The following is a 23,554-nucleotide window of genomic DNA, read 5'->3' as shown; positions in this document are numbered from 1 at the left end:
TGGCTCAAAATAAAGATGCTGTTGCTAAGCTACACCGCAGCAATCTGTCCCTCACACCCAACGCGGCCTCGTGGGGTCCATTCCCAGCTATAGAATTAAATTGTGGCCCTCCAGCTTGTTTTTAAAACCTACCAAGCCGCATTTTCAGCCACATGAGGTCACGACACGACTGCGCGTGGTGTCCAAATTCACATTAAACCTGTACGAATTCAAGCAGCAGAAAAATGCGTCCTTTGGAGGAAGTTGGGCAATATGGTCTTGAAATAAAATGTCTAATTTTCCGCAAAAAAATCCGACTTACAGTTTTAATCAAAATTTCCCCATTGCGTTGCCAAACAAGCTTTATAACCGCCTTTTTTTCCTCCAGTGAGTTCTTTTCATTAACTGATGCAGAAATATTTGTTTCTTTGCAGATAATGTGAAAACTGATTTTTTTTTCCCTCATGAAAACAGAAGACGCTTTTGTCAAAACATTTAATTTAACGTCAACCTTAATAAATAAACACTTGAAACGTTCAAGAATTCCTTTTGTCATGTCGAGCTGTACAGATGAGGCAAGAAACTTCGGCAAAGTATTTGCAGCCTGGAAGCACAGAAATGACTTCTCCTGTCTTGTCGTACGGGAAAAACAATGCGAAAATGATTCCGTTCGCTTTGTCAGTTTCGTAACGGGAATCAAAGTTGATTTTGTTTTAAATAGTCACGAGATGGGTTGAAGAAAGGACAAATTTGGCTTTTGTAAACTAGCTCCAGTCCTTTTGCAACCACGTTGTTAATGTAACTATGGAAGCTGCTAGAAAGAATTGTACTGACAAACTCGACTCTCTTTTTTGTGATTTTTTTCCGATTTCTGGAAAAATACGTCTTAGTTGAAGGACAGAACGGTAACCGAGTGCTTAGCAAGTCTGCCATTAAAGTTCAGGGTTCAAATCCAGGCTCCAGCCCATATATGTTGTATCGGTGCTTAGCGTGGGTTTCTTTAAAGTCAGGTTAGATGGAGCTCTCGTGTGGCTGGAGGTCCAGTTGCGTGTGTTTCCTCTGCTCAAGGATGCGGTTGAGCTCCTCGGTGAAGGAGTGGTAAAGCGTCGAGGCGCCGTCGTGGTCCATCTGCCGCAGGAGCACGTAGCTATTGCCGTTCATCTTGCGCAGGACGCCGGGCAGCGTGGCAGACAGCCCATTGGTGTAGTCGACATCCGGCAGCGGCGGGGGCATCGGGAGCGGAGGGGCGGCCGGCGGGCCGCTGTTCGTCGGAGATCCCTCGCCGGGAACGATCTGCAAGAAGTCGCCGAAAGTGGGCACTGAGATGGAGCGCCGGCCATTGGTGATGGTTTGAAGCTCCACGTGAGAGCTCCCTTTCCTCTCCGAGGAGCCCAGGACGTGCAGACCCTGCTGTTGGGAGAATTTCCGGTTGCGAGAGGCCCGCCTGGTGCAGAAGCTCACGTAAAGCAAAACCACGGACAACATCAGGCACAGCCCGCCCAGGACGGCCACCAGGCAGATGTACACGGCTTCCATGTGTTGGTACGCGTGGAGTTGCGGCCCGGCGGGCTGCGGGGCAGCGAGCGAGGGGGCGGGGCGCCCAACTGTGGAGATGTCAATCGCCGCTGTCGTGCCGGCTGGCGTGGGTGGATCCGTCGGCGCCATCGTCTCCTCCGCCGGGAAGTACGAATCCGTGTGCACCCTTACTGTGTACAAGTAAACCAGAACGGAGACGGCGTTCTCCACGGCGAAGCAGCGGTACGAGCCGCTCTGCCTGCCCCGAGCCCCGATAATGAGGAGTCCATCGGTGCCCACTCGGTATCCCGAATCAACGGCGTACCCGCGAAGGTCTCGGCCGTCCAACGTCCAACGCGGCATCGCCAGGTTGGAGCGCAGTTCGCACTTGAGGAGCACGTCATCGCCGGCCATCACCGAGCGCCTCCGGTGGACCACTGCAGAGTCACGAAATACACGACAGCGTAAGAATCTGGTCCAACGGCGAATGGAAACGGCGAATCAACACATACCATTTCCTGAATTCTCCTTACAGCCTCTGATTCCTCTCTGGATGTCCTGGGTGAGGTTCGACCTGGAATGAGATGATTCCACAATATCACACCATAAAATGGCAGCTTTGTATTTTCTTGCACGGCTTTTTGTGGGTCAACTCCAGAGCTGGGCACTTGACCCTTTTTTGCAATTCAGTCCCCCGCCCCCTGGCCGCTATCTCTGTATGGTTCCGGCCTCGACCCTCTGGCCTTATTCATAAAAATTGTCAACCCCCGACCCGGTTAAAAAAAAAAATGGCAGAGGTTTATTGAAACACAGAACTTATTATGGTTTTATTGGTCTCCTTCTTCTGCCTAATGCAAGTAAATATGCGCAATTGGTGATTTTTTTTTAAAATTTCTACATATGACATAACAATAAAATTTAATGTTAAGTGAAACTAGCATTAAGGGCAGAAATAATTATATAGATTTTTTTAAATATATACAATCATTGGTAATTTAATTAATTATTGATGCATTTATTTATTTAATTACACATTTAATTAATAAATGATAGATTTAATTAATTAATAACAACTTTAATTTAAAAAAAAATCATGGTGTATTTATTTATTTATTTTGGCACTTTCAGTCCTCCATAGATTATTATTTTTGTATATTGTGGATTTTCAACGATCCAACCAAATAATTTTTAGTAATTCTTTCATTAAACGCCCTACTGTATTAAACAAACAAACAAAAGTTACTTTGTTCAATAATTTCTTTGGCTTTTTTAAAAATTTCGCTCCGGTTGGGCCTCACCTCTGCGCTCGCGACCACACCTCCACACACTCCCGACCATCCCAACCACAGAAGGGGTCCCTGGCGAAGACGCAGTCGTAACAGGAAGTGTACCTCCGACAGGCCGACATGGGGATCTGCACCACGCCCGATTGCGAGCCCACGTAGACACGTTGCTGCAAGACAAAGAAACGGCCATGCGGTGTCACGTTGGCATTTCAAAGTGAAAAACAAAAGTTGCTCCGCTCACCAGCGCGCTCGCTACGACCATGCTCTCTATGGGCTGCGCTCGATCAAACAGCTGCAGCTCCTCCATGATGTGCATTTCCCCTCCAATGTCCACTGCTCTGTGCAGCCAGCCGTCATCTAGAGAATTTCATTTCGGGAGTTTGAGCTCTACTTTTAATATGCAGATGTCCAAACAATGAAAAAAAAAAAAGGTGACATAGTGCTAAAAAAAACGGTCGATGACGTGCTAACACTTTTAAAGAAGCCGCTTTTGCTGATACTGCTTCATCTGGATTATTATTATTTTTAAAATTTTATTATTATTTTTTTTTTTTAAATTTTATTATTACTATTATTTTTAAAATGTTATTATTATTATTATTTTTAATGTAATTATTTTTAGAATTTTATTTTTATTATTTTTTTATTTTATTATTATTATTTTTTAATTTTATTATGTATTTATTTTACATTTTATTATTATTATATTTTAAAATGTTTATTATTATTATTATTATTATTATCATTATTATTATTATTATTATTATTATCATTATTATTATTCTCACCAGTTCCCAAGAAGAGGACAGTGTAGATATTTCTGTCCAGCGCCGGCTGACGGTGCACGGCGATGCGGACGTAGTTGACGCTCCTCTTGAACATGAGCGGCCGAGCCCCGACCGGACGCACCTGGACTGCCATGAGCGGGTGCCTCCTAGCGAAAGTCAGCACGTTGTCCGGAAGGTCTCGCGATGAGTTGATGCCCCGGGTTCGGTGCTCGTCGGTGATGCACTGAAGGAAGGGAGAATGCTGAGGTTGAATCGTTGCATGCCGGAGGATTCGGGCTGTTTTGGGGGTAAACTTACAGACCCGGGTCTTGGCTCGGGGACCTTGCCTGTGTATTCTCTCCATTTGGAGTCCTGCACCTCCATGTAGGGGCCGTCGAAGGCCCTCTGCACGTCTGAGAAGGCGTACTGGCAGATGGCTGAGGCTTTGATGTTCTTCCTGCAACAGAGGAAAGGTACAGCACTGGCACATTCAAAACGGCGTTCGCAAATATGGGAAAACCATATGCTGCTTCACCAAGTCTAAATACTCTTAACCCTTCCTGCATCGCAAGTTGCGGGTTCGCGGTCTCACTATTTCAATGATATTTTTGCACCGAATGTAGAACTTGAATTGCTTTGCCTTCTCTTTATTTTGGGTGTAATTCCACCGTCAGCCACTAGGTAATGGCACACTATTATGTTTGACACTGTAAATTTGAAAAACGAGTGAAAACAGGAAGTACTCCCAGCTAAACGTACTTTTATTTCGTAAGATTAAAGTTCTATCATAAAAAAAGTTTTTACTTTAAGATCATTGGTGAAATCTTTAATCCTGCTTTTTCTGCCAACAGAAACAAAAACGGGGATCAATAGACTCTCTTATCTATTGCTCTTACACTCTCAATATAGTATAGTGTATGTTTTTAACTGTGTTTGTATTATTTTAAAAGACCTAGAAAAGTAAGAACCATAACTGCTGTATAATTTAAATACATACATTATTTCTCGGATTTTATCCTGATGAAGGGGGTCTGCTGACAAACAATATTTTCAAGTGACTTGGAAAAGGACTTACAACCTTGGGGAATGAACCACATGCTGCTTCATCAAGTCTGAATGAATGATGCAGCTCAGTGCTAAATTACAGAATCAGTACAGTACTATAATTTTTTGCAGTCCGCCTTTGGACCAGTAAAATCGCTCAGAAATCATCCACCATTCCGCTCACTCGGTCCACATGCATTGCTCTTCTCTCTGTAACTTTGGTTTCCAATAATCGCACACACCCCACATTTTAATCATGACGCTATAATGCAATTTCAAGCCCGACGTCCTTGTTGCCTAAGCAGGCTGCCGTGCACATCAAAACAGCAAACAATACAGTTTTCATTCTTGGAACCATTTTCCCCCCCATCCTACCAAAAACAGGGGACATTTTAAACAGCTGAACATTTCTTACCATTCCAGGCCGAAAACGCCGTACAAGAGGCTGCTCTGTGGGTTGCTGCCGTGCATGACGAAGACGCCACGCAGGACGTTGAGGTACAGCTCGTACTCGGGCACAAAACACACCAGCCGAGCCTTGAGGAACGAGGTCCACTTCCTCTGCAGGGTCCTTTGACCACCCCAGTCCGTCTGCAGACAGAGAGCGGCTACTTATATTAACAACATGGCGAGCAGCAGTCTCCATTTCTGGGGTATTGCTTAGCAACAGATCAATCAATAGCGTTAAAGGAATTTTTCCACTTCCTTTGTAATTTCAGAAACCTGTGAGGTGAGATATTTAACATTCAAGACTCACTGCTTTCTGCCCCCCCTTTGTGTTGAAACAAATCGTCGCTGTCGCCGGTTTATCTGAATACGTGTAGCCGTAGCGGCTGTAGGTATGACTGCGCTGGCTCAATCGTTTTTTTCTTTCCTTCCAAGAGCTGCACTGATGTGTGTGTGCTGCTTCGCAAAAAGGAGGTCACATATCCTAAAGGGACCTCTGAGTGGGTCACCGCGGCAACAGTGAGGAAGAGGCAACTTTATTGGTATTAGTGTCAACGGGGCAACAAACCAAAGGTAGATGGGAATTGTGATTGAACCAGACTTATTTTACCCACACGCACACAGTAGGGAGTTAAATGAAAGAATAACAAAATATTATTAGGTTGGCTAATTGAAAATATACAATAATAATAATCTATGGAGGACTGAAAGTGCCAAAATTAAATAAATAAATACACCATAAATGTGTCAATAATTAATTAAATTACCAATGATTATATATAAAAAAAAACAATCTAATTATTTCTGTATTTAATTTTATTAATTAAATATTATTTAATATTAAATACAGAAATAATTCATTCTATACAGAAATAATTAATAATGTATTTAATTAATTATTAAATAAATATTAATTAAATATTATTAAATATTAAATACAGAAATAATTAATTAAATACAGAAATCATTGATTAAATATAGACATAATTACATAATTTTTTTAACATATCATTGATGATTTAATCAATAAAACATTGATGAATGTATATTCACATTTAATTAATCAATTAATGACAATTTTAATTAAGCATTTCATGGTGTATTTATTTATTTAATTTTGGCAATTTCAGTCCTCCATAATAATCATCGTCATCATGGAATAAGTGTTGATGCACAATGATTTTTTGGGGCGAGCATGTGGTAAACAAGCCTCATGTGACTATGAATATTGTAGAATAAACATAACAGACAGGAAGTTGAGCTTGCAGTCTGGACCGAAGACGCTGATTGCACATTCCCATTGGGGAAGAGGAGGATATACGTTCTGACCTTGCAAACTCGCGCCACCCTGGACACCTTCGTCCGGCTGGGGTACGCCATCTGCTCTTGGCTCCTCTCCGTGAAGAAGAAGTAGATCTTGTCATCGTCGCCGACGGAACTGTTGACGCTCTCCCGCAGAAGGGCCGAGCCCACAAAATCCGCCTCTGCAAGCCGAATGGGAAGTCAGGTGCGTGCACGTGGCGAATCTGGACAGGATAGGGTGACTGTGGAGTGTGACACGCTCACCCAGAAGCCAGCGGGTGGGCGCTTCCTCCGTCCTCAGTGTGGGGAAGGGGAAGTTGCGGCGCACGTCCGGAGAGCTGCGGAACTCGTACTGGGAAGCTGTGAACATCTCGCCATCTGATTGAGAAGATGCACAATAACCGTTTTTATCTTGCATCCCTGCATGGTCTGAATTTACCACATTTGGCTCGCTTCCAGGCGATGGTTAATTGGATGGTCACTCTGAGTGTTCTTTTTTTTTTTTTTTTTTTTACATATTTTTTTTTTTTTTTTAGTGCATCATTAGCACTCCTATTGTGTTTAAAACATATTTTTTTAAAATTCTGTAATATTAGAAGTTTTATTAGTAAAAAAATGTGACATGATAGGACATTATTTGGATACTATGAGGAATAATGGAACATAATTAGCTATAATAGGCGATACTAGGGACGAAAGGGGATATGATGAGTCGAAAATATCGATTTAATATACAGAACCATTTGATTTATTTATTTTGTTCACAGGCCAAAACGAATATCAAAATTTTCCTAGAAGCCAAAAAACAGCAAAAATGCATTTATAACCAAACAAAACAACAACAAAATTATAATGGCAAAAAAAAAAAAAAAAAAAAAATTGTGTAGAATATCAGAATGAGCCGTCACCACGACAACCCCTCACTACGCTCACAATTTTTTCTTATAAGAAGTAGCACTACTAAGACTCGCCAACTTCACAACACACTATTTAACGATTAAAAACAGATGCATTTTACATAAAAAAAAAAAAAAAAAGACACATACCTACAAGAAGGCCTGTGTACCCCTTAGCGGGGTCATACGGACACCTGTCTCTGCCGTCCTCAAAGCCTGCCGGCAAGCTGAAGCGTTCGGAATCCTCGCGGAGAAAAAATACAAGACCCTGTCTGTCAGTGTCCCAATACTTTTGTCAACATATAAATCAAGCATATTGGCTGCACTTACGACGTACGCGCAGAGAGGTCGGAAGGCGTTTGTGCCGCAAGCGTACAGGTGAGTCTCGTTGTAGCGCTGCAGGAAGCGGATGTGATTGAAACACTCGGTCTGCACACACACACACACACACAAGCCGGAAAATGTCAACATTCAAGAAGTCCCTCCAATAATAAGGCGAGTGGGAGTGCGGGGGGTTCACCTTGTTGTCTCTGCCTTTGTTTAGACACTGCTTCTTTTGCTCGGGGGATGCGTCCCAGTCAATCTGGCAACATCATAAAATAAGTACAGCACACACATCAAAGACAAAAAAACTGAGCCTGTGTTGGGGGTCCTTGACATGCCACCAATTAACCGTGCGACATATGACGTACAGTGGCGACTTGAAAAATGGCTGACCCCCCCCCGATAAATTTTGCCTTAAAATACCAAAAAATGCGTGATTATTTTTAATCAAATATTTCTTGTTTTTTTCACCCTTGAAACCATGCAAAATATAACCAAAAATTAAATGAAGATTCAGTCGTAGAAAAGAGTCAGCAACATGCACATGTTGCTCCCAAGACGCTCATAAACAGCCCACGGGGTTGTTGTGCGCCACAGATTGGACATTGTGATTTTCTGGGAATCAGCAAAAGTGATCATTTGAATATGCAAACACGAGCGGGGACTTCTGGAAATGAATTGCACGTCGATTGATATTTATTTTATATTTATTGATTGTGCAAAATCATTACCATGATCAGTGGCTTCACAAAAAAAAAAAAATAAATAAAATGAAAAAATAATAATAATTATATATATATATATATATATTTGCTATTCCAACAAAAATGCGTCACTCTGTCTGCTCAACCATGCCGCATTTAATCCCACAGCCATAAAATCAAAAAGCACACAATTGGATTTGCTCAATCTGCTCGAGGCTAAAATTAGTCTGTCCTCCTTTAGGATGCAAACTTGTGTGGAGAAAAAAAACGTGTGTGCGTATGTGTGGGGGGGGGGGAATAGGATGGGTCGGGGTGTTCTGTCGGGTACTCACTTGCGGGCTAGCGGGTGTGGCGACGTCCGACGCGTTGAGCGCGTATAGCGCCCCTCTTCCCCCCACGTAGAGAATTCCCGCCTCCTCCTCCAGCAGTAGGGCGCTGCAGTTGCGCGCCGAGCCGCCGAAGCGAGCGCTGCCCAGCAGGCCTGCAAACATCCAGAGGGTCTCTCACAACAGGGAGGAGGTGGGGTGCTGGGGTCTGACTGTCGTTTTGGGATAATTGGATTGTAGCCCGTTTAGGCAATCAGTGAAATCCATTTCGGTGCAGTAGTGATGGGGAAAAAAAACAACAACCGCTGTTTGAAACCTGAATCAAGGTTTGAAGCTCAACTTCAATCCGTAACCTTGTCTTGAAGCTCCCATTTGAAGACCCTTTACCCTATCTAGAAACACTCATTTGAATCCAGTCTTGAAACCCTAATCCGAGACACAAACCCTTTGCTTGGAGCCCTTTTTGAAACCTTAACCATGTCTAAAAATATTTATTTTATATCATAACGCTGTTTTGGAACAGTAATTCTTGCTTGAAGCCCTAATTTGAAACCCTAATCCCAGATTCAAACCCTAATTTGAAACAATAGGCCTTGCTTAAAACACTCACTCGAAACAGGCTTGAAACCCTAATTTAAAATAACAAATTTCAATTTCAAAGCCTAACCCTCAACTTTGAAACACATTCTTAAAACCCCAATTTTAAAACTGAATTCAAAACCCTAACCCAGGTTTGACTCTAACCCCATTTTGAAGCTGTCATGATCCGTTTTTGTTATTTAGATTATTTTTGATTTCCTTGAGTTCCGTGTTCATGTCTTGTTTTACTTGTCATTTTTTTTCTCTACATGTTTTCATCAGCCCAGTCCCTTGCGTCTACCAATCAGCTCCCTCGGCCACTCGTGCCTCGTCCAGGTGTGCCTCGTTGTCCCGTCAATTCGCTTGTATTTACTGCGCCTTTTCAGTGTTTCTGTTCCCGTTGCCGTCGGTTACGGTTCCCCTATCACGTCCTATTACCAACATGGTGAGTTGTAATTTTTAGTTACTATTTTAGATTATTAAAAAAAAAAAGATTTACGCTGACACATTGAGATTCAGGAACAGAATGTCCATCCATTTCCAATTTGGCTGACGCTACGTCTTTTCAGTGGCGAGATCACATAAAGCCCGACCTACTAACAAAATATTATCACACACCCACACGGTGACAACGAATATGATGAAGCTCCAGCGCTGATGCGACTTGGCAGTATTGGGGCAGCCGCCCTGCTCAATGCCCTAAAATGTCGCCTGAGCCCTCTTGCCCCCATTTTCAAACATCCTCGGCGACCCCCAACCCTCCGAAACTCACAATAACAAACATGCTGAGCATTTTAAAGCTGAGCTAAGCTACAAGAAGACAAAACAAACTTCCAAAGATTGACCGAGGAGGTTGACGACGAGTGTTATTGCGTAATGGAAGTGCGTCACATGACCACACTCAAGCGCCAACGACCCCCCCCCCTTCATGTCACAACTGCTTCAACCTCATGATCTCAATCAAATTGCACACACTGTGGAGCGTTCCAAAGCTGGCTTCAAAAACACAGAGAGAGATTCTGTAAACATGGAGAGGATTCTCATAAACAACCTGATGTTTCATAAGTGATTAGATCATGATTAAAAAAAAAAAAAGTTTGAGATTAGACGTTCATTAAATGAAATATTTTACGCATTCTTTTACACACAAAAAAAAAAATTAAATAACATCTCTGTGGAATGCTAACATTAAAATACCTCAAGGATTAAAAAAAATATTTTTTATTATATTTATATATATAATTCTATTTTAAAGCATATTTTTACCATGGTGAAATTGGCTCATCAACTAAAGCTACTGGTGTTATGTAAAACTAATTTGTGTGTGCCAGTAAAACTGGCTAATTTAACCGTAACCACGCCCACACTCGGTTTATGATAGTTTGGGATTTTTTTATCGTTTGTTTTTAGTTCATTTTGACTTTATTTTTGTAAATTTGATTCGTTTGAAATTGGTTTTATTTTTTTTTTCGAAAATGCTTCATTTTAGCTTCGTTTTCATTAGTTTTTGAGTAAGATTTAGTTTTTTTTATTTTTTAATATATGGAGTATTTGCCGAGTGCTAGATTATAAAAGGACAGTAACTATTGTGTAATAAAGTATACTACATTTCGCAAACAACTGACATTCCTTGTTCTGTCCATAAAGATGTAGAGCAAGCCAGAAACACACATTTAAAATCTACCAAAAAAAATGTGGAGGCAGTATTTCATCACCAAGACATCAAAATACACTTGTAAGTACAAATTTTCAGAACTAGGCAATATGCTTCGGATGAAATCTGATCAATTCCATCCACACTTGATGTAAACAAACATTCAAAAGTCCACACACCCTCCTAACTACGCAAAGTTGTCGAGAAGCAGCCTCAGCTGCGCCCACTTCAAACACACAACAGTACACGACGTCCCGAACATTGTAGGCTGGAAGGAAAACGTGCTCACGAGCGATGCAACGTCACTTTTCCCGCGGCTATGTTGACACACAGTTATGCAAACACGGCAGCAGCGGCTCAAGGCAGCGCGTGTGAGTCATGCCAAAGCCTTGGCGTGTATCTGCTAACAAAAAAACTAAATATATAAATAAACAGCATAAAATAGGGGTTGCGTGATGCAACCACGCTGATGAATACGATGACGGGGAAAGCGTCCCCGAGGCGGGATGGCGACCTTGGTTGTGTTTCTGCAGGATTTGGATGTCACAGGGAGTCATAATAATGCAAAAGTTATTATGAGATGCTGCAATTTGTACATTAGACGGAGTTAGTCACTCACGGACCACATTAGCTGCTTTTTATGTGAAATTTGGTGGGCATATCCATCATGGCAAGGCCACAAAAAAAGGACATGGTGTCCAAAATGACAGAGAAAGTCTGATACTTTGGTTTGAAGGGTCATGTTGGGGATTTCCAGGGGGTCCTTTGAATTTTTAAAAATCCACCCCCAAATCCAGACTTTTAATTTTGAGGAGACCCACAAAAAAAGCCTGAAAAGACACTGATAGTCTGCCATTTTGGTTTTTAGCAACCATTTAATCTTAATTTGGTCATTTCCTAAGTAGTCCCTCAAATAAAACAATCAATTAAATTCAGCCCCCAAAGACAGTTTCACTTGAAATTTAGCAAACACATCTATCTTGAGTAGAACCACAAAAAAAGTCACGCGTAAAACACAGGAAATTTGCGACTTCGATTTTAAGTGGATATCAAGGGTCATTTTGATGATTTGAATTTACTTGAGGGGGGGATTAGGCCCCTGAAATCAGTTTGACTTCGCAGAATGTATTTCGTGAGTAGACCCACAAAAAAATCTCAAGAAGCCATGTCCAAAAAAGCAGATCAGATGAAATATACAATTTGGGTTTTAAGATGCTGTATAAGGTCATCTTGGTCATTTTCCAAGGTACCTTTGGTGTTTTTAAAAAATTCTGCGTGAAATTTGGCTGGCATGTCCATCATGAGCAGACCCACAAAAAATCTCCAGAGGCCTTTTCCACAAAGACACATTCTCTACTGTCTGATTTGTGCAATCGGTCAGAGGTTTGATGAAGCATGTGGTTAACACACACACACCCGCACACATAAACACTTTTCATCACACCAAACTTTTTGTGTGTTTTTGTTGTGCATGTGACAGTTGATCCGTCACAGGTGGCGGCTCAAAAGCGTGCTCAAACAACGAGCAAGTCGCCATGTGGGGTCTGGCTGGTGTTAAAGCCCGTGTGTGCGCGTGACTTCCTGCGTGACTCACAGTCAGTCCCTCGACTGGCAAGAGAGCATGCCACACACACAAGAAGCGACAGACTGGATTTCTTTTTAGTCCGACGTGTCACTCATTTTCTTCCAATGATGATGTAAGGAAAGAAGATCTTTACGTAACACCAACGTCAAGCCGACTGTCCTGTGATGTATTAACACACGCTCTGATTTTTTTTTTCATTCGTATTTCAGCTCGGCGACAGCATTTACATGCAAATTGTGAGTGTCTCGATTCCTCACGGATTACTTTGGAAAATAAAATGGAATTTGACAGGCATGCCATGTTGATTTTGAAGTATCTATTTTAATTTTAATTTGGGGGAAAATGTAGCCCCTGAAGCAATTTCTCCTACGAATTAAAAATTTTGAAGACAGGGCCGGCCTCCTTCGCTCCACTTATTTTGTGCATTGATCACTTTCAAGTGTGAATCCCGAGTGGGATTGGAGTACACAATAATGCACATTTTTCACAACCAGCACTTACAGTATCCAGTTTTTTTTTTCAGCTTGTCTGGCGATTCTCATCAATATTTCACACGCACATTACTTCAGGTCTGCTAGCAGAGGCAAAAGCAGGTCAGGTTTGTGCTTGAGTATCAAAGTAAGGTGATTGGGAGGCCAAAATCGGAGTTTTGTATTCAATTATTTAATTTCTTCAATGAATTTCCCCCACATTGACGGCTTATCGTGATCGGTATTGGTTAACGTATTTTCCGGACTATAAGCTGCTACTTTTTTTTTTCTAGATTTTGAACCATGCGGCTAATTCAATGGTGCAGCTTCTCTGTGGATTTTTCTTTCACCACTAGGGGCGCTCTATAGTTCAGAAAATACGCAAAATAAATCTCGATTTTTTTTTCTTCTCTTGGGTCTGTTCTGTTTTAATTAGCAAAGTTGCTGCCGTGTTAAAAGGCACTGTTTTAACAATCAGTTTATGAGCATTCACAGTACAAAATCGTGCTGTACATGCAGTAAAAACATTATTTTTTTCACGAAAGAAAACGACAGCTTACAGCCTTGTGCGGCTTGTAAATCGTCCCCCCCCCCATAAAAGTTGCTGCATCTTATATACAAGTGCACCTTATAGTCCTGAAAATACGGTAATTTCTGATTAAGTCAAACTATTGATGTTACACGCCTAAAAAAATAATTTTTTAAAAATTATTTACTATTGTTACTTTCCTAACCCAACGACTCACTAAAAAATTGCAGCGCCCCAACAACGCCACGACATATTGTGACAATTTCTCCCACCCTCACTCCCAAAGCGGCTCGTCTTTCTCAGTCATCACCCGGACAAGCTATTAAACCCGCACAGCCATTTCTTGGAGGCTTAAAAGCGGTCATTTTAAAGGATGGAAGATCTGGACGTTTGCCAAAGTCACCATCCACTAATGCTCGTTACACGCCGCTCATTTTTTTTTTTTTACAGTACACGTTTTCATGGGCGTCTTACACAAGCCGGAGGAGTTCGGTCTTGCCGTGACGAATGCCCTTGCGCTCCCACTCGAGCAGGCCATCTGTCAAACATACTGTGCGTTTAATTCATACAGCGTGACACGTCCGCCCACACTGATGACCGTACAAATGAAGATGCATATTATAAATGTTGTCAGCGAGTGACATGTGTCACCACTGGCGGAGCGAGGGGGAGTGGGGGGGGGGGGTGAGGGGGGCATGCCATGCGCATGGGACCATGCGCACCCCTGCGGCACCAAAACAAGCGCAGTCCCTCGGAAAGTGGGTCAAGGACGAGCTCTTAATGTCTGTGACGAGAAAGCCCACGCTTGTGTGAAGACAAAAAAAAAAAAATCTGATGAAACGTTTATCGGAACGACGTCGGTTTAAGCTGCGCATCTCGATTAGCGTCGCAGTTAGTGTGACGCTGTCATTCTGCCGTTCGTCGCAGGAGTCGGCTGAACAAAACGAGCTCTGCCATTGCTACTTGAACTTGAGATGCGCGGCCTGACGAAACCTCACAATATGATGCAAAACCTTCAGATCGGACTTGTTCTGGTTCCTGTGCAAAATGAGGGGAGTGGAAAAAAAAAAAAAACATTCATGTTATGTTCGTCTAAAAGTCCTTGTCTGTGATGTAATCAGAAGTTTACGTTCAAGCTGTAAATTCTAAAAAAAAAAAAAAAAGAACAATTCAGGAATTAAAACTGTATTTTTTTTGCATACAAACTTGCGGTAAAGCATTTAAATTTTTAGGAAAGCCAAAGTATTGAAACAGTATTTGTCTTCTTTTTAGGAAACTACTTCAAGAGTTTTTCTGCTTTTTACGGACGGCGCAACTGCAATAGCTTCTCTTATTGTCAGGAAAGTGAAACCTAAAAAGTTTGTTTTCTTTTTAGGAAACATCAACATCAATAGATTGTATTTTTTATTTCTGAACGGTGCAGACAAGTGTAACAATTTGAAAAGTCCAAATTCCGATGCTTTAGAACACGAATAATGCCATCTGTTATTGCTTTGGCGCCAACGTTTCCGATTTTCGATTTTAATCGACTTTTTTTTTCCTCCTTTGCTGATAGAAAAAGCACATTTATTTTACCCCCAAAATCGAAATACACATAGCGTTAGCCGACTTTTAAACGCATGGGGGATCAATTCCGCATTCCCTAGCGGCCTTTGACTTTGACATCTGCGATGCAGAAAGTGACTTGTATGATTCGATCGTTGCGCTCTCGCAATTCTCGTGGCTCTGAACGTGAGGCAGCGTTGGCTCCGGATGCTGCCCTGCTTGTTCTTGCCCTTCTCTAATAATACTCGTCCCCAGAGGATCACACCAGGGAGGGATGATGGGAGGGGGGAGGGTGGCGGAGTTTCCCTTCCTCGCTGCAGCTCTGCCGCAGTGGTTAGGGAGGGAAAAGGTGAGTCGGGGCGACGGGACGGGCGGCAGAGTGCGGGGGACAGAATACACCTATTCAGCAGTATGCGCTGCACCGACGCCGATCGTTAAATGTTTTGCCGAGCGGTGTGATGTAGGACAGGACTTGGGAGACCAGGCGGGCGCCTTCGGGTCGAAAAACTGTGCCGTTGGCTCAGCGCTGAAGCCAGCGAGCATGCGGCAGCAAATCAGGCCACAAGGTGTGCTTTTTTTTTTTTTTTGCCTCACCCTTGAGGAACACCGTCGTCCTGGGAGTAACGTCCACGTCTGGGGAAGCGCTGAAGGGGAAGGCCCACAGTTGGGAAGTCGCAGCCAAGAAGAAAATGAGGAGGAGGAGGACCTTCTGATGTCCCATGTTGAAGAAACATGTCCAAGTTAGCATCTTGGAGAGGACGGTCTCCCAACTGAAAAAGACTTGCGGGGGGAAAGCAAGAATCAACTGTTAATTGACAGCAGCACCCACTTTCACATAATGTTGTCGGGACCCAAAAAAAAACAAACAAACCCGAAACCAGTGTTTCTCAATTATTTTCTCTTACACACCCCCAAGCAAGAAGAAAAAATAATTCACGCCCCCCCCCCCACCACCCACTCACCCCCGCAACTATAAAAAATAGCATTTTCGTTGCTAAACAAACCTACACCGTGGCGTTAATACTCGTGGTGCACAATGCGCAAGGAGAGCGCCACTGCCAACTAGTGGAGTGGATGTGCAATTACACGTCATTGCTGTACGGCGGGAAAAAAAGCATGTTCCCCAGGGTCACGCCACCCACCCAACTATTTAAGAAGCACTGCCCTAAACACATTTGAACTATATATAAATACATATATAGAAAATATTGTTAGGCATGTGGGGCCGTGTCACGTCTGCATGTGAGTATCTGGGCGTTAAAAATCGTATATATTTTAGAATTTATCCACCTATGCCTTTCATACTGAACACAGTAACGTTTCCATGGTTGCATATGCTTTCACACGCAAAGTAACACTTTTGTTTTTGTTTTTATAGGATACCATAATAATATCAATAATTGGATTACATCAACAGGAACATCTGGTGCAGTGAAGTGATGACAATCATGGCGGGTGTTAAACTTTACCCCCCCCCCCCCCCCCCCCCCGGGAACTGTGGAACATCCATTCACACAGGTGCCATCCTGCCTCTGATATTACATCCAAAGCTGGCAAATTGGGAGATTGGATTTGAAGCTACACTTTCATTGAACTCTGTATGAATGCTATGGAACCGCCATTATTACATAACAAGCTTTGTTTGAGGATTTTTTTTAAATGCATAAATTATGTTTTCGGTCTTTGTTGTTTGTCATATCTTAAATTATGCTGAGCTGATGGAAAATAGTGTAAAATAAGGCAGGTCAACAAACAATGAGTTCAGAGGCATTATGCTTTTTATTACACTTTAAATTATAATATAAAGATTGTACATTACTGAACACATGTGACATTGGATGTATTTTTGTTTGTCTTTGTTTGGTTGTTTTTATATAATTTTCTTACAAAGTAACATGGTTTCTTTTCATTAATCTTTATTAGTATAATTGTTTTATTTTACTATTAGTTTTAGATAGACTTATTCTTAATATATTTTGTATTGTTTGGTGGTTCGAGAAGATCAGTTTTTTGTATACTGCAAACACTAATGGGGATCCAAAAAACAATAATGACTAAACTCGTCGTGTCTTTAAGTCGATGCTTGCACATGTTCTCTGAGCTGTTTGGAAAAGAAAATGCAAATGCAAATAGAAATCCTGTTGACTTATTTCCTCGCCTTTTCCCATGCTTTTGACAACGCTAAAAGAGTCTATCTCCCACTGGTTTACGTTCACCACCCCTCCCCGCTCCTCCGTGCAACGGCGAGTTAATTAACAAATAATTCACACGCAACCTGCGGGAGCCTGTTCTCGAGGGAGTCCCATCGGACCAATTCAAAGTGGCTGCCAAGTGAGCAAAAACAGAAAAACAACTTTTTCCATATCTGAATCCACACATACGCGATCCTCCAGGTGAGGTGTGTGCACGTATTTTACAAGAAATGAGGAAAAAAATGAGACCGACTCACCTGCTGGATGCACCTGCACGCGCGTACGAAACAGGGAGCTCACCCTGCAAGTCTGCTTCTGTTTCTGCTCTGCTCAGCTGCGACATCGTTTCAACACATCCTGGCCCCTCCCTTCCTCGCACGAACTACACTTGTCCGATGCCCACACGCCGAGAGAAAACAATGTCCGTGCATGTAATTTATTTTCTATTTTTGTTTTATATTTATATTTTGTCTTAGTGACCATATGTAAATTTTGTACAAAATGTTATTTTGGTGCTAAAATGACGCAATGTCAACACAGACTAATATTGCAACTGATATTGAATTATTGTTCACACTATTAACGTAAATATGTCAGACTAAAGGCCCACAAAAACTTAAAATTTAAATCAAATAGGTTTTGTTGCCACTTTACAGATCGCGATGACTCAGAACGACATATCCCAGAATGCATCTCGTCTACGGAAGGCGGCTGCGTGTTTCCCACGCTAGCTTTAAATTTAACAACCAATTTTTGCTCATTTACCTTAGACGTTTTTATTATTCACCAAGTCATACCCGAAAATTCAAGAGTACTGGGGCCTAATTTGGGTTGTAAAAAACTCAACATGCAACACCTGAGATTCAAATATAGACCTATACTTTTTTCATATCAAAAATAGGTCTGCGTGAACACATAGAGATCGCAGTTATAATTTATACAAGCGTGCCCTCTGCTGGATAAGAGGTGAAGTTACAAAAACAGCCATCATTCACGCTTGTTTTTGTTGACTTAAAAGACAATTAAATGTAGTGGAAAATAGACTGATATTCAAACATATTCATTTCACTCCCATCACTTGAATTTTCCTTAGCAACCCGGCTGAATGAAAACCCTACTTGAAGTTCAACAACACCCCCCCTAAAGGGCGCTGCCGCCCCATCACCGCGTCCTGAACTGTCTCCTCGACGTTACTGGGAAAATCTCACCGCAAATCTGCCGCCGTCGTCCCGGCGACGAGACGCCCAGCAGCGGTTCACCATACGTGGCCAACCGGCCTCCTCCTTACTGCTTCTCGAGTTCGACGCGACACATTTCCGCGACCATACAGCGAGCAAAGACCCCTGAAGATAGTATCTCCGTGAGCCCCTCCACCCCCCGTTGTATGTATTTCTCATTTTTTTATTTAATTATTTTATTTTACGCTAACTGTTTTAACCCGCTTCCGCTTCACCAGTTTGCGTGCTAACACGTAACCATGGCTAACTACCGCTAGCTTAGCCTTAGCCACGTACCCATTTTGCCTTCTTAAATCGCGATTGGTTTATTGTCATGAGATAGATTGTGAGTCGACGTGTAAAGTGTTAAAGTAGTCAAAATATTTGTGTTTTTCCGTCTTGCTGGTGAGCTGGGATCAAGCTTTGGTCATGTTGGTGCCGCTCCGTCGAAATTTACTGAGCTTTTACTTATAACTTGAGCTGCTTCCTTCTTGAAAAGATCAACAGGTGTTTAAAAGTTTTTCTTCTTCTTTTTTTTTAAGCAGGACAATAATGCCACCTAATATGCACAGTTGTCACCATAAGGGTACAAGCACTGGTTGCATTTGTGAAATGTATTTTGGCAGGTGACCTAAATGAAATGTGACCCTTATAGAATATATTTATGTTCCAAACACAAGTTAGTATACTGTATATTGTTTCGTCTTCTCTCTTTTTAAGCAGGTTTACTAATGCTAGCAATTTGCAGTCATCTTTTTTTATGCTTGGTGGTGGGACAAACAGACATTCTTGTGTAGCACATCACACTTATTTTTATTTTTTGCATGCCCTGATTGACAAGATTGCTTCCTTTTGTTACCCTATCAGTTGCATGGCCAACAAACCTGCTCGTCGGGGCCTCATTAGAGAGCGCTTGGACTCTCAACGTGTCTTTGCAGTGTCTGGTTACAGTAAGTTTTGTTCTGAGCTGCCCTTTGGAAGCGGTTCCCACCAGCCAGCGACAGCTAGTGAGGGACCCTAAGCAGTTATCGACAGAGACATGTCGCTGCAATGTTGAGCAGTGCTTTGTGGTTGATTTGGCCCATGTCAGGGCCCCGGGTAATTGCCTGGCTTGCATCATCTGTGGTTTGGACTCTAAATTGTTCATTAGTGTGAATGTGACTAATTTAATTTATTGAGGATAATGTTTACACTGGGTTGACTTTTTTTTTTTTTTACCATGAGGGAAGCACCTTTTTTTTTTTTCATTTTATTTATTGGTCATTACTTGAGCCTTGCGCAACTGTGAAAATGAATAAAAATGGGTCGATTTAGCTGCATAATCCATATTTCATAAACACAATGAATGTAAATATGTTTAGAGTAGTGGGGAAGGATAGAAAATGTTTCACTTGTTCGTGCAAAGAATGTTTGAGGGCGTGTATGTAAAATAACAAACTTCTGCCAAGCCAACTCTAATGGCAAACTAGCTGTGTTAAAAGTAAACTTCTCTTGCTTTGCAGGCCATGAGGAGGCGGTGACCAGCCGGGGCTTGAGTGACCGAGGGCGCAAAGGAAGAATGGGCCGGAGCGCAGGGGACTGCTGGCATGGCGGCGTCATCCCCACCGCGGTGCTCTACGGCTCCTTGGCCCTCTTCACGTCCACCCTTCACAATGTCTTCCTGCTCTACTACGTGGACACCTTTGTGTCCGTCTACAAGATCGACAAAGTCTCCTTTTGGCTGGGAGAGGTGAGGGAGGAGCTATTGGCTTGCTGTGTTCTGTTTTCCACGCTCTGAAAACGTCTGTCATTCCAGACGGCGTTCCTGCTGTGGAACAGTTTCAACGATCCGCTCTTCGGCTGGCTGAGCGACCGCGGCTTCCTCAGCTCCCCTCCGTGAGTTTCTGCATCCTCCCTTCACCTAACTCTGTGATCAGTGAAATCGTATGTGACTGATTGATTTGCCACGGTACAGGAACGGCGACCAGGTGACGTCTCCCGAGGTGGTCCTGAGGCGGCTCCGTGCGCTCTCGTCCAGCGGGCCGCTCTTCGCCCTCTCCTTCCTTGCCTTCTGGGTGGCGTGGGCCCGACCGGGCCTGCAGTTCCTACTCTGCCTATGCCTCTACGACAGTTTCCTGACCATGGTGGACCTCCACCACAGCGCCCTCATGGCCGACCTGGCCGTGTCAGCCGCCGACCGCACGCGCCTCAATTTCCACTGCTCGGTGTTCAGCGCCTTGGGCTCCTTCTCCGTATTCTTGTCCTACTCCTTCTGGGACAAGGAGGACTTCTACGCCTTTCGCCTCTTCTGCGTGACTATCGCCGCCTTCTCCACCATGGGCTTCTTCCTCGTCTCCCGGTCGCTACGGCGACGCTTTCAAAAGGACATTCGTCCCAGATTGGATGACGCGCACGCGCTCAAGGAGTACGTTCCCGAAGCAACAACTTGACAACTGTTGTCGCGCGCATCTTATTACCTTTTTCTGCCACTGCATCGCACAGGCTCAGTGTTGGCCACGCCCCTTTCACCTCGCCAGAGCAACCCGTCACCATCTGGCAGTACCTCAAGCAGCTCTCCAGACACCGGAACTTCATGTGGTTTGTCTCCATGAACCTCCTCCAGGTGATCACCATCATCTTCTTTAAATATTATTTGATCTTATTTGATTGCTATTTGAGTACAAATCGCTGGAAAGTCATCCGTTTATGACATAATGCCAAGAACGTCTCTGATTATGAGACAAGTGCAGCAAGATGCATCGCCTCGAAAGTGGATTTTTTTTTCCTGTTATTTAATAATTCCGTTGCTTCTTATTTTTCCTGTGCGTGCGTTGAGTGCAGGTGTTTCACTGCCACTTCAACAACAACTTCTTCCCTCTCTTCCTGGAGCATCTGTTGTCTGACAACATCTCCGCCTCCACGGGCTCCATCCTCCTCGGTAAAACAAAACAAAACAAGTCACTCTCCGTCAGCTTCACGGCGATGTGAAGATGGTCTGTTTGTTGACGCCGGATGTTTGCGCAGGCATCTCGTACGTGGCGCCGCATCTGAACAACTTGTACTTCCTGACGCTGTGTCAGCGCCACGGCGTCTACCAGGTCATCCGCTGGCTCTTTCTGCTCAAGCTGGGTCTTAGCGTGGCCATGCTGCTGGCCGGCGCCGATCGCGTCTATTTGCTTTGCATCTTCATCGCAAGGTGCGCTGGGTTCTATTTTCCTGGCACGTATTTGTAAGACAATTTAAGACCTTGCTCGTCTCGCCTCCCCGCCAGCAACCGAGTGTTTACGGAGGGGACCTGCAAGCTGCTGAAGCTGGTCATTTCCGATCTGGTGGACGAGGACTTTGTGGTGAACCGGCGGAAGCAGGCGGCGTCGGCGCTGCTCTTCGGCATGGTCGCGCTGGTCACGAAACCCGGGCAGACGTTGGCACCGCTCCTCGGCACCTGGCTGCTGTGCGCTTACACAGGTACGGGATGATCCATTTGGTGGTTTTACGTGTTAAGATATTAAAGAATTGAATTAAGACGATCAAAGAGTGGCATCAATGAGTCTGGCAGCTGTTTGCAGGATGTACTTGTCATACCTTATTGGCCTTTAGTGTTATTTTTACATTGTACTAATCTAAATCCGAAAATATTTACCGTTAAGAGGCTGAATTGCTGAAGATTTGAACAATTTTCAGCTAAGCGTGGTCTTTAAATGATTAATCGAAAATGAAAATACTTAGCTAAACATCCCTGGCATAAAAAGATGCAAACGCAGGATTACTTGAACATATTATTCCATCACCTCAGTTACTACATTCTGGGCTTTGGCGCCATCTTCTGGCTTCTTAGAGTATCATAGAAAACAGAAAAATCAGGATTAGCTGAATTGTTTTGACTAATTCAGTGGAAGTTAATGAAAATTAATGTTACGGAAAAGGAATAAAAAAAATAATAATACTTTTTCAATTTAAAGTGAAATGAAGCATGGAAAAAATACAGAAAAAGACACTCATTTTTTTGCCCTCACCACGCCGTACTTGTCCATATCGCTGACTGCGTTTTACTCCACAGGCTACGATATTTTCCAAAGCGAACCAGCGAAGGACTCCGCAGTGGACGCATCGTCAGGCGCGGGCTCGCCGCCGCTGCGTCTGGGCTGCTTCCACATGTTGGTGTTTGTGCCCATCACCTGCGCCCTGCTGCAACTTGTCGCCTGGTCTCGCTTCACGTTGCATGGCCGCAAGCTGCAGGGCATCAAGAGCACCAGGCAGGGCGTCCAACACGGCGGCATGATGGACGTCAAGGCCATATGACGGGGATGAAGCTGAGCTGCACGCAGACACTTTTATTTTTGGTAAGCTTTGACATTTAAAATAAAAAAAAAAATGTTTTGAAGTTTTCACACCACTCTCCTTGTGTGTGAGGAAGGATTGAAGAGAAAACAGCACAATGACTGATCCGCTCTTTGGGTTATCACTTAGTCATATTTTAAATAAATAACTGCCTTATTTTTTTAACAAAGTATTGCATATATTTATACTGCTAAAAATAATTACAGTATCAAGAGGACCAATACACATTCACTGCCAATCTTTTATTATTTATAATGAATATCCACTTGGTTTTACCATCAGGGAAATAATTAAAATCTTTGTATTTGAATTTTAATTGTATTTTATTTTGTCTTTAAAGCGTAATGCATGAACGTTGACGTACGTAATTGTAAGAGTTACCGTTTACATACAGCGTTGAAGTGTGTTATCAAATACTATTGATGTATTTGTCTATTTTTTTTGCACAAAATTTTTTCTTGTGATCATGACGACCGATTAAAGCGCACACTGCCGCTTTATCAGTTCATCTTGCCTAGCAGTGATTTTTTTTTTTCCCTTTTCACAAATATGTGCCATTACCAAAAACAATAAAATGTCATGGCCAAAAGTCGAGTACTGAGTAGTGCTTATTATTTTGCCTGGCATGGGATTCGTCATCCTGCACCAAAGGAAAGAAGCACATGACAGTTTACACACAAATAAATAAATAAATAAATGTCAGAACACACTGGTCTCTTTTCGATCACAGCCACTATGATGGCACGTGATGTTCACCTTGTTGTGTTACATTACAAAAAAAAAGGAGGGGGGACTATGGTGGCGGGTTGTTTTACAGTCATATTTACAAATCGGGAAGTGTAAATCTCTTACTTCCCATTTTTCTGGCTATAATTG

The 23,554-nt window shown here is 42.9% G+C and overlaps 2 protein-coding genes across 7 annotated transcripts; one reads left to right on the top strand and one right to left on the bottom strand.

Moving 5' to 3' along the window:
- Positions 1–460: 460 nt before the first annotated feature.
- sema4gb (sema domain, immunoglobulin domain (Ig), transmembrane domain (TM) and short cytoplasmic domain, (semaphorin) 4Gb) lies at positions 461–18,602 on the bottom strand. 3 transcript variants are annotated; one of them, XM_088285334.1, is made up of 16 exons: positions 17,402–17,714; positions 15,547–15,732; positions 8,597–8,745; positions 7,757–7,819; positions 7,567–7,665; positions 7,387–7,480; positions 6,605–6,718; positions 6,368–6,522; positions 5,007–5,182; positions 3,866–4,004; positions 3,569–3,791; positions 3,022–3,137; positions 2,793–2,947; positions 2,007–2,068; positions 1,820–1,931; positions 461–1,753 (listed from the first exon to the last, which is right to left on the bottom strand). In XM_088285334.1, the coding sequence occupies exons 2-16, from the start codon at positions 15,698–15,700 to the stop codon at positions 991–993; spliced, it is 2,574 nt and encodes an 857-aa protein (XP_088141460.1). In that variant the 5' UTR covers positions 15,701–15,732; positions 17,402–17,714; the 3' UTR covers positions 461–990. The 3 variants fall into 3 exon arrangements, with proteins under 3 accessions (XP_088141460.1, XP_088141459.1, XP_088141456.1); XM_088285333.1 differs by lacking the exon at positions 17,402–17,714 and adding an exon at positions 18,353–18,602 and having other exon boundaries at positions 461–1,931; XM_088285330.1 differs by having other exon boundaries at positions 461–1,931; positions 17,402–17,712.
- slc68a1a (solute carrier family 68 member 1a) lies at positions 18,290–23,385 on the top strand. Of its 4 annotated transcripts, XM_088285345.1 has the most exons (10): positions 18,398–18,526; positions 19,230–19,311; positions 19,864–20,090; positions 20,157–20,236; positions 20,316–20,765; positions 20,843–20,963; positions 21,182–21,278; positions 21,365–21,536; positions 21,612–21,805; positions 22,398–23,385. In XM_088285345.1, exons 2-10 carry the CDS (start codon positions 19,233–19,235, stop codon positions 22,637–22,639), a joined length of 1,662 nt encoding a protein of 553 aa, XP_088141471.1. In that variant the 5' UTR covers positions 18,398–18,526; positions 19,230–19,232; the 3' UTR covers positions 22,640–23,385. The 4 variants fall into 4 exon arrangements, with proteins under 4 accessions (XP_088141474.1, XP_088141471.1, XP_088141473.1 ...); XM_088285348.1 differs by lacking the exon at positions 19,230–19,311 and having other exon boundaries at positions 18,290–18,526; XM_088285347.1 differs by lacking the exons at positions 18,398–18,526; positions 19,230–19,311 and adding an exon at positions 18,549–18,868.
- The last annotated feature ends 169 nt before the right edge of the window (positions 23,386–23,554 follow it).

The sequence above is a fragment of the Idiotropiscis lumnitzeri genome, chromosome 20 (genome assembly GCF_059441095.1).
Source record: "Idiotropiscis lumnitzeri isolate Australia: NSW breed Sydney's pygmy pipehorse chromosome 20, RoL_Ilum_1.0, whole genome shotgun sequence".
Taxonomy (NCBI): domain Eukaryota; kingdom Metazoa; phylum Chordata; class Actinopteri; order Syngnathiformes; family Syngnathidae; genus Idiotropiscis; species Idiotropiscis lumnitzeri.
Note: the sequence above shows the minus strand (reverse complement) of the source record. Positions and strands in the feature narration are given on the sequence as shown.